At 42.3% G+C, this 14,375-nt stretch overlaps 4 protein-coding genes across 4 annotated transcripts; 3 read left to right on the top strand and 1 right to left on the bottom strand.

The window, feature by feature from the left end:
• Nucleotides 1-936: 936 nt before the first annotated feature.
• Nucleotides 937-2,373, bottom strand: LOC109743241 (ribonuclease TUDOR 1-like). The gene is made up of 5 exons (XM_073505920.1): nucleotides 2,209-2,373; nucleotides 1,642-1,716; nucleotides 1,406-1,519; nucleotides 1,220-1,324; nucleotides 937-1,107 (listed from the first exon to the last, which is right to left on the bottom strand). The coding sequence occupies exons 1-5, from the start codon at nucleotides 2,356-2,358 to the stop codon at nucleotides 1,009-1,011; spliced, it is 543 nt and encodes a 180-aa protein (XP_073362021.1). The 5' UTR covers nucleotides 2,359-2,373; the 3' UTR covers nucleotides 937-1,008.
• A 3,765-nt stretch (nucleotides 2,374-6,138) lies between these two features.
• LOC120968932 (uncharacterized) lies at nucleotides 6,139-7,471 on the top strand. The gene is made up of 3 exons (XM_040395954.3): nucleotides 6,139-6,166; nucleotides 6,264-6,356; nucleotides 6,456-7,471. Exons 1-3 carry the CDS (start codon nucleotides 6,139-6,141, stop codon nucleotides 7,469-7,471), a joined length of 1,137 nt encoding a protein of 378 aa, XP_040251888.3.
• A 112-nt stretch (nucleotides 7,472-7,583) lies between these two features.
• Nucleotides 7,584-9,845, top strand: LOC120968931 (uncharacterized). Its single transcript, XM_040395953.2, has one exon. It carries the CDS (start codon nucleotides 7,584-7,586, stop codon nucleotides 9,843-9,845), a length of 2,262 nt encoding a protein of 753 aa, XP_040251887.2.
• Nucleotides 9,846-9,866: 21 nt separating this feature from the next.
• LOC120968930 (uncharacterized) lies at nucleotides 9,867-10,787 on the top strand. Its single transcript, XM_040395952.2, has one exon. It carries the CDS (start codon nucleotides 9,867-9,869, stop codon nucleotides 10,785-10,787), a length of 921 nt encoding a protein of 306 aa, XP_040251886.1.
• Nucleotides 10,788-14,375: the final 3,588 nt, after the last annotated feature.

The raw sequence follows: 14,375 nt of genomic DNA, 5'->3' as shown, positions 1-14,375 counted from the left end.
CGCTGATCGCTTCCAGGATCCGGCACCGATCCCTTGCAGTACCCGTCGCCGGAGACGTCCAGGACGTGACGAGCCACCGCCGAAGGCGTCCAGGATCCGCCGCCAGATACACTCACTCCAGGTATCACAGATCCGCCGCCAGCCATCTTATGAATAGAGATTTAGGTCGAATTTGAAATTTACATCCATCACATTTCATACACACACCCCATGAAATCTACAGCCATCACAGGCACCACGTATAAGAATGTACAGCCATCACATACATTACAGGCATCACGTATCAATATTTCCTTCACTTTGCTGTAGTAATCCTGCTATACTTTTCGATATGTGAGATTCAATGTCATCAGCGGCTGAAATAGTCAGCCAAGAAATCGATTTGCCGTGTCGTGGGGTGATGACACATATCTTGCTTCTGCAAGCACTGACTCCTGGATCAATTATATTACTGAAACTGTCTGTCCCCTCCACCACAATCCGCACCTAGAGAAAAAATACAAATCAAAACTGATACATGTTGACTCTAAAGATGGGATAAAACAACCAAAAGAAAAGGTGGCTTACATCTCTGTTCAGAACACGAGTCTCTGTGAAATGCTTAGCTTCTCTTCCAAAACTATCTGGTGGAACTTCAGTAGAGGCTGTCGATGCAGCAAGCCTTTGTGCTGTTGTCAGTGGTGCAGGAGCTTCCCCAGAATCGTCACCATTTGTAGTGCCGTTAGTACTGCCCTCTGGTTCGGCAACAACAGTAGGATTCGGTGGTCGTCTCCCCATGGACGGAGCTTGCATTTCATCATTCTCAATATTTACTTTCTAACAGAAAAAATATATATGGAATCAAATAGAAGCTATTGAGAAGCACACCTGCACTCCAGCGACATATATCTGGACAATGGAAACTTGGAAGCAAGTAAACACGAATGGTGCTTGGAAACTTGGAGGCAAGTAAACACGAATGGTACTGCCATCACGAACTTGTTCGACAATGGCTTCCAGACTCTTGCCTTAATTTGCAACTGCAAAACCCTTTGCATCAAAACCACTTAGTTCGCCAATTGCTGATGGTGGAAGATCTCTTATCGAATCTTCAGCAGCACCAGGTTCCTTAGTTGGCAGAAAATAAGAACACAAAATTAGGTCATCATTCTATAGAAATTTGTGTCATGCAATTCAAAAGATGGTTGCAGGACAGCAGTAACCCCAAAAGAAAGCAAACCTTGCTCCAACGGCCTAAACCCTGTTGCTTAGCAACTTCCTCCAACCTCAGAAGCTCAGAGACATTTGGGAGTGGTTCACCCCCCTTGGGGCCTTGCTCCTTCACCTGATCAAATAAATAAGATCAAAATTTACGAAAACATTTGGCACAACAAAACAATTGAGGACAAATTGTTTTGGTAATCACCCTTGCCCATCCTGCAGCAACCACCAAGTAGGCAACGTTCTTGTCGCCAAGGTAGACAGTGCCAAATTCTCGTCCGATGTTAGGAGCAGTGTAATCCACTCTAAATGTGACCTCCTGCAATAGATTTTAGTTTTTCATTTCCAAGAGAAAATAGAAGTCGTTTTTATGTGATTACATTCAGTAATAATACATGCATAGGAGGATTTGGAATAGATAAAAAAAGACACATCATGTACCTTTCCTACGCAGAGTTTCCTCAGATACTCCCTGCTTTCCCAAGCAAATGGCTCATCCACTCCACCACGACGAGCCTAGAGCACCACAAATATACGGATTCAATAGACAAGAAAAGATGGAGAAAAGAACAAATGTACTGCACAAATAATATCAACAATTTATTATAGATGCATTCCTAAGTGTCAAATTATACCAACAGAACACAGTCAAACAGTGGTAATGAAAATGCAATGATGGAGAGAAATTCTTGTGCCAAATACTAACTTCCATTGGCTCACAAGTGTAGCATGTAAACATAATTCACTATAGAGAAGGGTGGAAGCAGACCCTGCGCAATCAAGGCTTCAACTCAGTCTCTAGATCCAAAAGCCCATAGAAACTACCGTATAAAACAAAAAAATGACTAATATATTACATCCCTAGATGATCAGGCCTATATATAGCTTTGCCCCTGACAACCAACTAAACCAGTGACTTACTCTTAATTAATGGAGGAAATGAACACATGCATCAAGTAAAAATGTAAACCATATTCCCCTTGTCTAAAAGTGCAGACTGACTCTTACCAGCCTTGGGGCCATTAGGTATGACAGAGTGATGGACTTCTCTGGTGGAATCTCTGCCTTTGTGCTCCCCATGATGAGAAGGCAGTCTCCAGATGTCACAGCCTTCACCTTGCCCCTTAGCCATCCTGAAGCCCCTGTGCTTGCTGCCATGATAGCACCTATATTTGCAATCAAAAGGAAACAGAACTTCATTAGCTGTGAAGTCAAATTTAGTTCAGTCCTCCATATAAATCGACAATTCTTCTGTTAATCTGACACAGATTACTCACATGCACAGATTACTGGGAAAGAATGTCACTTCGCATTGATGAAGACACGAAAATCTGCATGTTTCGAAATTAAAGAAAACAGCACCAGTTTTAATAACTAGAAATAAGATGAGAAAGTAATATCTTAATGAGAAAATAACTTCGGTTACTTTGTTTCATTTTCAACACCCATCTGGAAAATGGGACAGGGCTGAGGCATATTGATCTACAAATATATATTACTTCGTTAGGGCCTCATGTTAGGGCTGAGGCCTATTTCTAGATGTACAAACATTTGCAAAACTGAGAATGCAAGCATGCTTAAACAAGGATTTATCAGCATCATGTAAGGAATTGAAATAATATAATCAGGAACATGTCACCACCTCTAATCAGGAACAATGATGGACTTGAACTGCAACTCTTGAGCTATAGGGCCTCTCAACAAGCCCCAGCATAAGAGAATGGACCCTACAGATGAGTTGGTCCATAATTAATTATGCTTTAAGTTTATGATTAATTACAAAGGAGCTATTGATTACCTGAATTATATTGCTTTCAATGAACAACAAGTGTGGCCATCAACTATGTTTCATCCAGGCCTCAAGAACACCACAGCCAGACACAAGTCGGAGGTAACGGTCATTCCATTTTGCGTATGGGTAATGCAAAAAGCAAAGCCGGTGAACATCAACAAGAAGAGGACGTAGCTACAGGTATTAGGCACTGCACCAGGAATACTTGCATTTCTGACAGTAACAATCTTTTTGCATAATGTGTTGCAGGTCAGGCGAGTGGTAAAAATGTTGAAGAATACAGTGCAACCTTTGATACTGAAAAAGATGAAGCTATTTGCGCAACAGAACCCGGTATATAACTGTGTGAAAATTACTGTGAGGTATTGCCTGACGTGCATATCTGACAATGACATGGACCATGCTTAATGTGTTGCAGCCCCTACGAGCGAGACAAATCTGAAAGAATATAATTCAAGCATCTTAACCGTAGCTGCAAATCTTGACCCAATTTACACGACGGAAACAGGTACATGATTGATTGAAGATGTATTTGTTGGTTGCCAGCCTACCAGGCAAACATTGGTTTTGTATTCATGCTGACTAGAACCCTACAGAATGGGTAAGGCCTGGATACCATGCTGAAGGTCAAACATTTGCGGCTACGGCTAATCTATCAGTAGATCATGCTATTAATAAGATGCAGCTGCGAGATGATACTGAAGGTATCCATAGGCATGATATCCACCTTCCCAACCGGGGTATTCGGCAGTGGTTCAGTGTGTTTTATTTGTTTTTTGATTTGTACTTATAACATGATGCAGACGACACAGCTTCCGAACTGCTTGAAACTGTTTTTCTAAATAATGAATGCAAAAAATACGCTGAGGAAGCAAGGGAGCAGTACAATGCAAGGAGGCGTGCAGCTTATCGGAAGAATAATAATGAGGATATTGTCAGCTTACAAGATGAGAATCAGCTGGTACTTGCAAAATCAGGTGAGGTTGATGGCTGATCTTAGTTTGATGTGCATACGTATAGTATGCACATGATTCGTTGTATTAATCTATATCCCTGATTATAGATGATATGATGCTCATACTATGTTGCTTATTAGATCATAGGGATCTTATCAACGCTCGTAGGCTGGTGGCTTATCGCAATAACAAGTCAGATGGTTCGGCTAACCAACAAGTCAATGGGAAGTCATCCCGTCGCTAGTCTCTATGTGATATCACAAATGTTCTCGAAGATAGGGAGATAAATAAACCCACACGAGATTATCATGGTTGGTAAATTAATCCATGTCCCATATGCACTGTGTTTGCACGAAGGTAGTCACTTATTACGCAATTTAAATAAGTACTGACCAATCTTGTTGAATCATATAATTCAGCTAGCTCAACATTTCCTGCTACAAGTACGGTCACGTCTGGTCTCATTAATGAAAATGAAATACAAGGTAATCATATTTTGCCTACTCATTCAACAATGGCTGGCATGTTTCTGTTATATTCTCTAATTTTAGGGTTTGCCCTGAATGACACCAGATGCAAATGTAATGATGTATGACACCCAAGAAACAGAGCATAAAACGGAAGAAGAACGCAAGAGAGACCATAGAAATGCCCTGAGGAGGGCTTCCTATCGGCGGAAGAAACAATATAATGTTCAAGTTGAACATGCACAGACCATTCATTTATCAGGTAAGCTTATAATGATTTAACCATTATGGTCAGAACCGTCTTAATAATTAAGCATTAATTTGTGTGGACAACTTTGGTTCACCAGGCAACCCCACTAGCTCTAACTATACATCATTCTCGCGTGATGCGCGGACATTTCCTGATACAACTACGGTCTCATGTGGGATCGTTAATGACAACGAGCTACAAGGTAATCAAATTTTGCCTACTCATTCAACAATGGCTGGCATGTTTCTGTTATATTCTCTAATTTTAGGGTTTGCCCTGAATGACACCAGATGCAAAGGTAATCATGTATGACACCCAAGAAACAGAGCATAAAACGGAAGAAGAACGCAAGAGAGACCATAGAAACGCCCTGAGGAGGGCTTCCTATCGACGGAAGAAACAATATAATGTTCAAGTTGAACATGCACAGACCCTTCATTTATCAGGTAAGCTTATAATGATTTAACCATTATGGTCAGAACCGTCTTAATAATTAAGCATTAATATGTGTGGACAACTTAGGTTCACCAGGCAATCCCACTAGCTCTAACTATACATCATTCTCGCGTGATGCGCGGACATTTCCTGATACAACTACGGTCTCATGTGGGATCGTTAATGACAACGAGCTACAAGGTAATCAAATTTTTTCCTACTAAAACAGCAATTGCTTGCATCTTAGTGGTATGATATCTAATTTTCGGGAATGTGTGTAATGGATCCAGATGTGATTTTGAATGACACACAAGAAACAGAGGAAAAAACAGAAGAAGAACGCAAGAGAGACCATAGAAACGCCCTGCGGCGAGCTGCTTATTGGAGGAACAAGGATAAGCATATCAAAGATCAAAACAAACGTCCATCTGGTACTTCAGGTATACGCTTACGTTCAATATCCTTTTCGGAAGCCGGGCCCTACTATTCTAGATGGCACTCCTCCAGTGCCGATAAATCAAACTGTTCTAACTATGTTTTGAAAATAATATTGATCCAGACGACCTGAATAGCCCTAGCGTTACAGAATTAATGAAAGAGGGAGCAACATGTCCCCCTTCAACTTTACACGCGTCTGTCATTCAAGACACTATTCTAGCTAGGAGGCAAAGTGACAATGAGCGGAAACGTAATTCAACAAACGAGCAAAGGGAGGCGAAAAACGCAAGTAGCAGAGCATGCCATCAGAAGAAAAGTGACGAATTAACGGTGGAGGTTAGAGAAATAAAGAATGAAAAAATACGCGTGACTCGCGTGCAGCGCCGCAAAAGCATGTCGGTGATTGAGAAGGGGGAGTCAAGTGCACAGAGGAAGGCCAATTATGAAAGAAGGAAAAAAACACCGTGCAAAGAATGCATCGCAATCCCCCTTACAAACCTTGCAAACTCAACCTCTGAATGGCCCACTTCCCCAAGCCGTGCATCACCCGTCTCTAGGGCCGCAAAAGATGATTCATCTGACGGCGATCCGGGGACGAACATGCCGAGATACTCTGCCGGTGCTGATGGTATGAAATTGCGATTGTCAGTTTCTTATGCTCATTCTCAGCATGTCGTTCTAACATGATCTTGTCTGTTCTCGCATTCTGTACGACGACAATGCAGAAGACATCGATGTATTCCAAAGCAGCACCATGGGCGATGAGCAGGAAGCACACGACTTGATTGATGAGGAGTACTACATGTTTTGCAACGAAGGTATTGCCAACTCTACACTATGACACTGTGGAGCTTTATTGTTGTGTCGTTTATTTTTTATTACTGTTTTGTACGTGATTTTTCAACAAATGCCCGCAGGATCCGATAACGACATATTGGATGATGACGAGGAAGCGAGCATGTCTAGCGCTAAACCTAGCGAGATTGATCCATTTGACACTGTCTACTCAAACATTCCAGACAACACTCACATCCTGAAAGTCGACGAAAATTGCAAACACTGCAAGGCCAGAAAGTTTGAGTCTGAGCCTGACGGCTTCTGCTGTCGCAATGGCCAGATCGAGCTTAAGCAACCGGAACCAATCCCAGAGCTTATGAGGCTATGGTCCAGCATGGATGCAGATTCTAGACATTTTCGGGAGAACATACGTTTCTTCAACGGGCATTTCGCCTTCACAACCCTTGGGGTCAGCCTTGATGAAAACTACACTAACATGAAGTCTGGGGTGTACACATTCCGAGCACACGGCACCATCTACCACAATGTCCATTCGTTCGGGCCTAGCTCCCGTCCAGAACATCTGCAGTTGTACTTCTATGATGACGACCCTAACCTAAATCATCGTAAGGCGGCCACCAAGCAATTAGACCAGGATGTCGTGAAGAGGTTAGTAGACATACTCAAAGAAAACCCATACTCCCAGCAATTTAGGAGTTTGGGTGCACACAAGGACAACCTCGATGATTATAGGATAGACCTAAACACCGATAAGAGGCTTGACCAAAGAAGATATAATAAACCGGTGTCATCTGAAGTCGCTGCAATTTGGGTTGAGGGCACTGACCTAGCAAAAAGGTTTGACCGCAGGATAACACTTTGTGGTAACAACAACGAAAGGCATAGTATACGTGTGACCTCAGGGGCATATGACCCGTTGTCTTATCCATTATTCTATCCAATGGGGGAGCTAGGTTGGCATCCGAAGCTACCCAAACGTAATGTTTCTTGGGAGGTTGTACTAAATCCTCGTTTGTGTCATGATGACGAAGATGATGCAGGTATGTTGTTTGTGTCCCACTTTGTTACAAATAATTTCTTGTTTTTAAAAATAATGCTCAAGCGATGGTACTCAAACATGTGCAGAGGGGAATAGCAGGTTATGCGTCTCCGTTAGAGACTACTACTGTTACATGCTGCAAACACGGCCTGCGATCTTCAATCCAATACTTTGTGGAGCATGCCTACTGCAGCAATGGGCGGTTGACATGTACATCAAGATTGAGAGCTGTCGGTTGAGGTGGTACAGGAAGAACCAGACGCAGATCCGTGCCGATTTGTATAAAGGAGTTGTTGATGCGATCACATCGGGTGAGACGCGAGCAAGCGCTGTTGGGGTAAGAATAGTGCTCCCTGGAACTTACCCTGGTGGCGACCGCGACATGAAGAAGAGACATATGGATGCCATGGCAATTGTCCATACATACGGGAAGCCTGACATCTTCTTGACCATGACTTGCAACCCTAAATGGGAAGAGATAACAAATGAGTTGCTTCCTGGACAGACGGCGCAAGACCGACCTGATATTGTGGCTCGCGTGTTCTATGGCAAACTAGAGGCTATGAAAGATATGTTGCTCAAGAAGATGGTCCTGGGTGTTGTTGTTGCTTATGTTTACGTAGTTGAGTTCCAGAAGAGAGGCCTCCCCCACGCACATTTTTTGTTGATCATGGATTCAACGTATAAGCTTCTTGTCCCAGAGCAGTATGACCGACTCATTTCCGCAGAGCTCCCAGACAAGCAAAAGTATCCTGAATTGTATGCAATGGTGGTAAAACATATGATGCACGGACCATGCGGTGCTCTCAACCCGAAGAATGTTTGCATGCAAGATAATGAATGCAAGTGCAGATACCCGCGGCCGTTCAATGAGAACACGATACAAGGCAAGGACTCATACCCAGTTTATCGGCGTAGAGATGATGGTAGACGCGCTAAGGTTCGAGGGAAAATGTTGGACAACCGATGGGTTGTGCCATATAACCCTTACCTTCTGCGGATGTTTAATTGCCACATCAACGTCGAGGTCTGCTCTAGCATAAAGGCTGTAAAATACATTTATAAGTACATTTATAAGGGCCATGATAAGGCTTCTTTCAGCATCGACCAGCCAGACGCTGATGGTAACATTGATGAGATCAAGAGATACGTTGACGCAAGATGGGTCACCCCTCCGGAGGCTATGTGGAGGATATTTGGCTTCCCACTGTGTGCCAATTACCCACCTGTCTTGCAGTTGCCTCTTCATCTCCCGAATATGCACAGGGTTGCATTCAATGCACAGGCTGACTTGAAGAATGTTGTATCCTCCGAGAATGCTTCAAAATCCATGTTAACGGAGTATTTCAAGGCAAACGAACTACACCAGGATTTCCCCGGAAGCTTCACGTGGGAGAAGAAAAAGAAGATATGGAAGAGGCGGGTGGAGCGTTTTCAACTAGGTCGTATCGTGTCTGCCAATCCTGCCGAGGGGGAGCGATACTACCTTCGTGTGTTGTTGAACCATGTTCTGGGGAAAACATCATTTGAGGACTTGCTCACCGTCAACGGCGTGGTATGTGGGAGCTTTAGAGAGTCCGGTGAAAGGTTGGGACTCATCGAGGCAGACAACACGCTCGACGACTGTCTTACTGAGGCGGAGCAGTGGGCTATGCCATGTTCTCTTAGGAGGCTCTTTGCAACAATCTTGGTGCACTGCGAGCCAGGCGACGTGCGCGGGTTATGGGATAGACACCTCGAGCCTATGTCCGATGACTACCGTCGGACACGCACGTCCCCGAACGAGGTGGAGCAGATGGTGTTGCTTGACATTAGGGGTATGTTGCAGTCTATGGGTAAAGACATTATTGATTTTGCTCTTCCAACGATCGATGATGCATTTGACCCAACCGAGGGCGAGGCCAGAGAGATCATCGAGGAATCAACCATTGAGTTTGACGAAAGTGACACTAAATTGTCATCTTCCCTGAATTTTGAGCAAAGGGCTGCATACGACGAGATACTAGCGGCTGTTGAACGCGGTGATGGGGGTATATTCTTTGTTGATGGCCCTGGAGGTACGGGGAAGACCTTCCTTTATAGGGCGATGCTCGCCAAGGTGAGGCGCGAGGGCAAGATTGCTATCGCTACCGCGACGTCGGGCGTCGCTGCTTCTATCATGCCTGGCGGCAGGACTGCCCACTCGAGATTCAAAATCCCACTGAGTTGTGATGATGGAGCCTCGTGCAGCTTCACCAAGCAGAGTGGGACTGCCAAGCTGCTAAGGATGGCCTCATTGATACTATGGGACGAGGCCAGCATGACTAAGCGACAAGCGGTTGAGGCATTAGACAATAGCATGCGCGACATCATGGGAATACGCGACCGACCCTTTGGAGGAAAGACTATTGTTTTTGGCGGGGACTTTAGGCAGGTGCTTCCGGTCGTCAGAAGGGGGTCACGGGGCCAGATAATTGATGCAAGCCTCTGAAGTTCTCATCTATGGAAGAGTATGCGGCAGCTTCAGCTCATCACCAACATGAGGGCTCATAATGACAAGTGGTTTGCAAATTACTTGCTCAGGGTCGGTAATGGCACAGAGGAAGCCGACGATCAAGGCAACATACTACTCCCTGATGATATTTGTCTGCCATCTACAGGCGAGGTTGACGACCTGGAGAAGCTGATTGACCACGTGTTTCCGAGTCTAGATGACAACATGGCAGATTCGAGTTACATGACATCTCGCGCAATCCTTTCCACGACAAATGACAACGTCGACAAGATAAACATCCGCATGATAGAGCGTTTCCACGGAGATGAAGTAATCTACCATAGCTTTGACAGTGCGGAGGATGACCCATATGGCTACTACGCTCCTGAGTTTCTGAACGGATTGACTCCCAATGGTCTTCCTCCGCATGCACTCAAACTAAAGCTGAATTGCCCGGTGATACTTCTAAGAAACATTGATCCAGCTAATGGGCTGTGTAACGGGACTAGGCTTGTCGTTAGAGGTTTTGAGAGGAACACCATTGATGCAGAAATCGTGATTGGACAACACGCTGGTAGGAGGGTCTTCCTTCCTCGAATACCTCTGTGCCCATCTGACAACGACATGTTTCCATTCAAGTTTAAGAGGAAGCAATTTCCTATTAGGCTTAGTTTTGCTATGACGATTAACAAGGCTCAAGGGCAGACCATCCCAATTGTTGGTGTGTATCTACCTAATCCGGTGTTCTCTCATGGTCAACTCTATGTTGCTTTGTCTCGAGCCACCGCGAAGAGAAACATAAAAATAATCATTCAGAAGGAGAAGCCAAAGGAGAAGTCCAACAAGCAACATAACAATCCGAAGAAGCGTAAAAGACCGACCGTGTCCTTGCTGACCTCAATGAAGAACATCGTCTACAAGGAAGTATTTACAGGCTGAAGTATTGTCTTAATAGACCTGCTGGATTTATAGATGCAATTTACTCTTCCGATGGTCAAGAATTGCTGTAATCTGTTCTATGACATATCTTTTCATTTGGTATCTTGGTTGTTGGAGCTATACACCAATCAGTTCAAGTAATAACTGCATTTTAATAAATTTATACTGTGTTATGTGTAATTTGACAATGTACATGTCACACAGCGTACTGTGTTATGTGTAATATGAGAATCAGAAATAATGATTGGCTTCATGAAGACCTGGATCATGTTAATTTTATTTTGTAAATTTTGATTACAACATGGAGCATGTATGTCTTGTCACCATTTTAGCATGAAGGTTACATTTGATACATTGAATTTCAGTGCGTGTATTGGGTTACATATGTTATGTATGCTCGAGATGATTAAAGCATAAATGCTCATGAAAAGGGTGGAATCATACATGTATCTGAAGTTGTTTTACTGACTTGAGCTTTATGAGTGTATGAGTGTGTAATGTTTGATTTGTTCCACCCAGTTGTAATTGCTGTACAGTTTTCGTGAACATATATAGCTAACATGGCTTGCTGTTATTATATATAGTAATGTATTTTTAGTTCTTTTACTGCCTTGAGCTGTATGAGTGTCTAAAATTTGAGGTGTATGCCCGAACACAATTATATGAATGATCAATGGGTTCTATCAATGGGTTCTATGAAAACTTAAGTAATTACGTTGCTGAGACACCTACAGCAGTACAGCTAGGAAGCAATATTGAATGAACTGCTCACGGTTCTATCAAAATATTTAGTGTGTGTTGTTTATGCTTCAAAATAATGTACTCCTATGTCTAAAAACTGTGGTTTTTTAAAAAGTTTACTGCCAAACACAGCAATTACTAAAGGCTGACTAAGTAAACGTTTTAAATTAAATTTCTCGACATGAAGCCGTGATTGGCATAAAGTTGACACATGACTTATGTTTATGCTTCATTTTAGTTCATTTGAAGTTTTAGTTATTCATTAAAAAAACTCTGCATTGCATAATAACTCAATGCTTTGTTCAGCACAACTTATTTGCAAAAGCACAAAGCATGAGACATAATATTGCGCGCAATCAAGGCAATAAATACTTTGTTACACACATAATGAAATTATAGTTATCTTATTCAAGCATGAGACGTAACGTTGGTGCATTAATGGAAATAGATATATTACGTGACTACCCTTACTGTAACAGGGTATCTCCTTCGTTATACTGAGATCCCACATTTAATGTGTTACTAAAAGTAAATAAACAGTAATTATTTTGATACTCTCCTTGATTGCAATCAGATCCTGGTTTGTTTGATTACTATATATAATAAATTGTGTTTATTAAGATGGCAAAGATTGATCAATCTTTATTTGGTTACCAAAGGATGATCAAACTTTCTATTGTACACCTAGAGCTCCAAAACTAATTTTTGAAAGTTAATGCTTTTCCCGCCTCCCACTATGGTAATATATAAATGCCACGCATCACCATACATTAGCCTCCATATATCTACACAGGTTCAGCAATATCCTCTACATCCTCTACGACTATGGTGATCTCTTACAACTTGACAAGAACTAGGAGGGTGATGGCAAATCCGCCGGCTCCCAACATCCCTCGTGTAGAAATCCCTCCGATGAACAGGCAAGATATATCATCATGTACGTTGACTTGTCATCGCGCTCGTTTATTTACCTCATATATACATTATATGCTATGCAGGAATTTGACTTTCCAGAACGTTGACATGGAACATATATATCATAATTGTTGGATAATTCGTGCTAAGGTTTTGTGGAAGGCCCAGATCAGGGTTAATGCTATGGGAAACCAATACCTTCGTTGTATACTTCTTGATCAGCACGTAAGTCATTACTCATCACCACATATAGCACTTTTTTTGGTATGCAGATGTGTTAAAGAGTTTCTCCACCTGATTTTTTATTTGTTTATATAATATTATTAGGGAACAAAGATGGAAGCAATTGCCTACAGCAACCAAGCATTTCGTTTCAACGACATGCTGCATACCGGGATGACTTATGACCTCACTTCCGTCGGGTTCAACCCCACGGATATGCTAGATGGACATTTTTGGTATATATGCATGGATTATGTCATCGCACTACATTCTAGGACCGAGGTTAGCATGTCGGCCCACAGGATATCATCGTCAATTTGTCCACCGTGCTTCCCACAATTCGGGGCCATATTGTCGCTACGTGACAAAACCATCACTGGTGCAACACCTTCAGCTTTGCTATTGCACATTAGTCCATACATAGCATTGTCTCATTATGATTACATTTTTTTAGATGTTGTTGCTATTCTTGTATATGCTGGTAAGATACAACATCAGTGGGATTCAGTATATAGACGGCATGTCCCTTTCGTTGAGATTGCCCTAATGAATTTCCGGTAAGCTCCATTCAGTATATGAGATTTTCATATGGCTATTTTAATTTTATTATTATTTCCTACGCCTAACATTTGTTTTTGTATGTAGACGGGAGATAATTTTTCTACGCCTAAGTCAACAGCATGCTGGTCGTCACTTGTACCATTTGCAACGCACAGAAAATCTGTTCGAGAAGATTGTTGTTACTTACGTACAGTTAAATTGGAGGGATCAATGCCTGCAAACTATGAGGGAGAGCACATTCTTCTTCTCTCCTGACATTAATGATGATGATCATTATCTACATGGTAGGGTTTATAAAGTATTCTTAACTTTTTGTCATTGTGCTTTCTTATGTAATTATGTAAAAAAGCTGTAATTTTTTCTAAAAAAAAATTTTGTCAAAGATATCCACGAAGTCAGCCTGATGACTTATGACGAAACACTTTCTTACGTCAATGACCGCGTTCAAGCCAGGAAGAATGGACGCTAGAGTAACTTGTGTATCAACATGGTGCATGCAACATGTCGTTGCCAAATGTCGTTATATCTCTTTTTGGTTTAATGGTGCATTATAATCAATAAAATAGTATGATCAAGTGTCAGCATATTTGCTTGTCAAGTTATAGTGAAGCCCTTTTGGCATTATGCTTCAATGTATGATACACGTAGTCCTACTCAAATATTTGGTTTTGTACAATGGTGAATTGCTTATTTTCGCTGGGAATGATAAAAAAATCCAATCGGAAGATATTATTCACTTAAAAAAATCTGATAATGATCTGATGCGTCCCTAAGATCTGGTACATCCACATTTTTCCCTAATTAGAAACGTTTGGCATAAATTAAATGGATTTCGATTTTTGGAAGCCAATATTAAGTCTCCATAAATATGGCACATATATATATGTATATATATACACGTCCTGGACCTCCTAATTCCCTACCCACCCCAGTTTGCATTAATTCCATCAGGAATAACCAAACACTCATGAGTTTTCGGTCACCGATGGAGGAAATCATTGGAAACACTGCGGCCCTAGAGGTTGTTGTGCCCACGTCCCTGGAGGGTGCAGTCCCCGAGACCCAAGAGGTTGTGCCTGAGCCTCATGATGCTGTGCCCGCTCCCATGCATCTTCTGCCCCCACAGATGCATGTCGTGGAAGATGCACT

Source organism: Aegilops tauschii, chromosome 7 (genome assembly GCF_002575655.3).
Source record: "Aegilops tauschii subsp. strangulata cultivar AL8/78 chromosome 7, Aet v6.0, whole genome shotgun sequence".
Lineage (NCBI taxonomy): Eukaryota > Viridiplantae > Streptophyta > Magnoliopsida > Poales > Poaceae > Aegilops > Aegilops tauschii.
The sequence above is the reverse complement of the archived record's forward strand: the minus strand, read 5'-3'. Positions and strand labels throughout refer to the sequence as shown.

What these genes read in the sequence shown, in the direction of transcription:
- LOC120968930 (XM_040395952.2), top strand. Translation starts at nt 9,867, where the DNA reads ATGCGGCAGCTTCAGCTCATCACCAACATGAGGGCTCATAATGACAAG.
- LOC109743241 (XM_073505920.1), bottom strand. Translation starts at nt 2,358, where the DNA reads ATGGCAGCAAGCACAGGGGCTTCAGGATGGCTAAGGGGCAAGGTGAAG. An exon ending in ACCTAATGGCCCCAAGGCTG is followed by an intron (nt 1,717 to 2,208) that starts GTAAGAGTCAGT and finishes GTGGTGCTCTAG; the next exon opens with GCTCGTCGTGGTGGAGTGGA. An exon ending in GGAAACTCTGCGTAGGAAAG is followed by an intron (nt 1,520 to 1,641) that starts GTACATGATGTG and finishes AATCTATTGCAG; the next exon opens with GAGGTCACATTTAGAGTGGA.
- LOC120968931 (XM_040395953.2), top strand. Translation starts at nt 7,584, where the DNA reads ATGTACATCAAGATTGAGAGCTGTCGGTTGAGGTGGTACAGGAAGAAC.
- LOC120968932 (XM_040395954.3), top strand. Translation starts at nt 6,139, where the DNA reads ATGCCGAGATACTCTGCCGGTGCTGATG. An exon ending in ATACTCTGCCGGTGCTGATG is followed by an intron (nt 6,167 to 6,263) that starts GTATGAAATTGC and finishes ACGACAATGCAG; the next exon opens with AAGACATCGATGTATTCCAA. An exon ending in CTACATGTTTTGCAACGAAG is followed by an intron (nt 6,357 to 6,455) that starts GTATTGCCAACT and finishes AAATGCCCGCAG; the next exon opens with GATCCGATAACGACATATTG.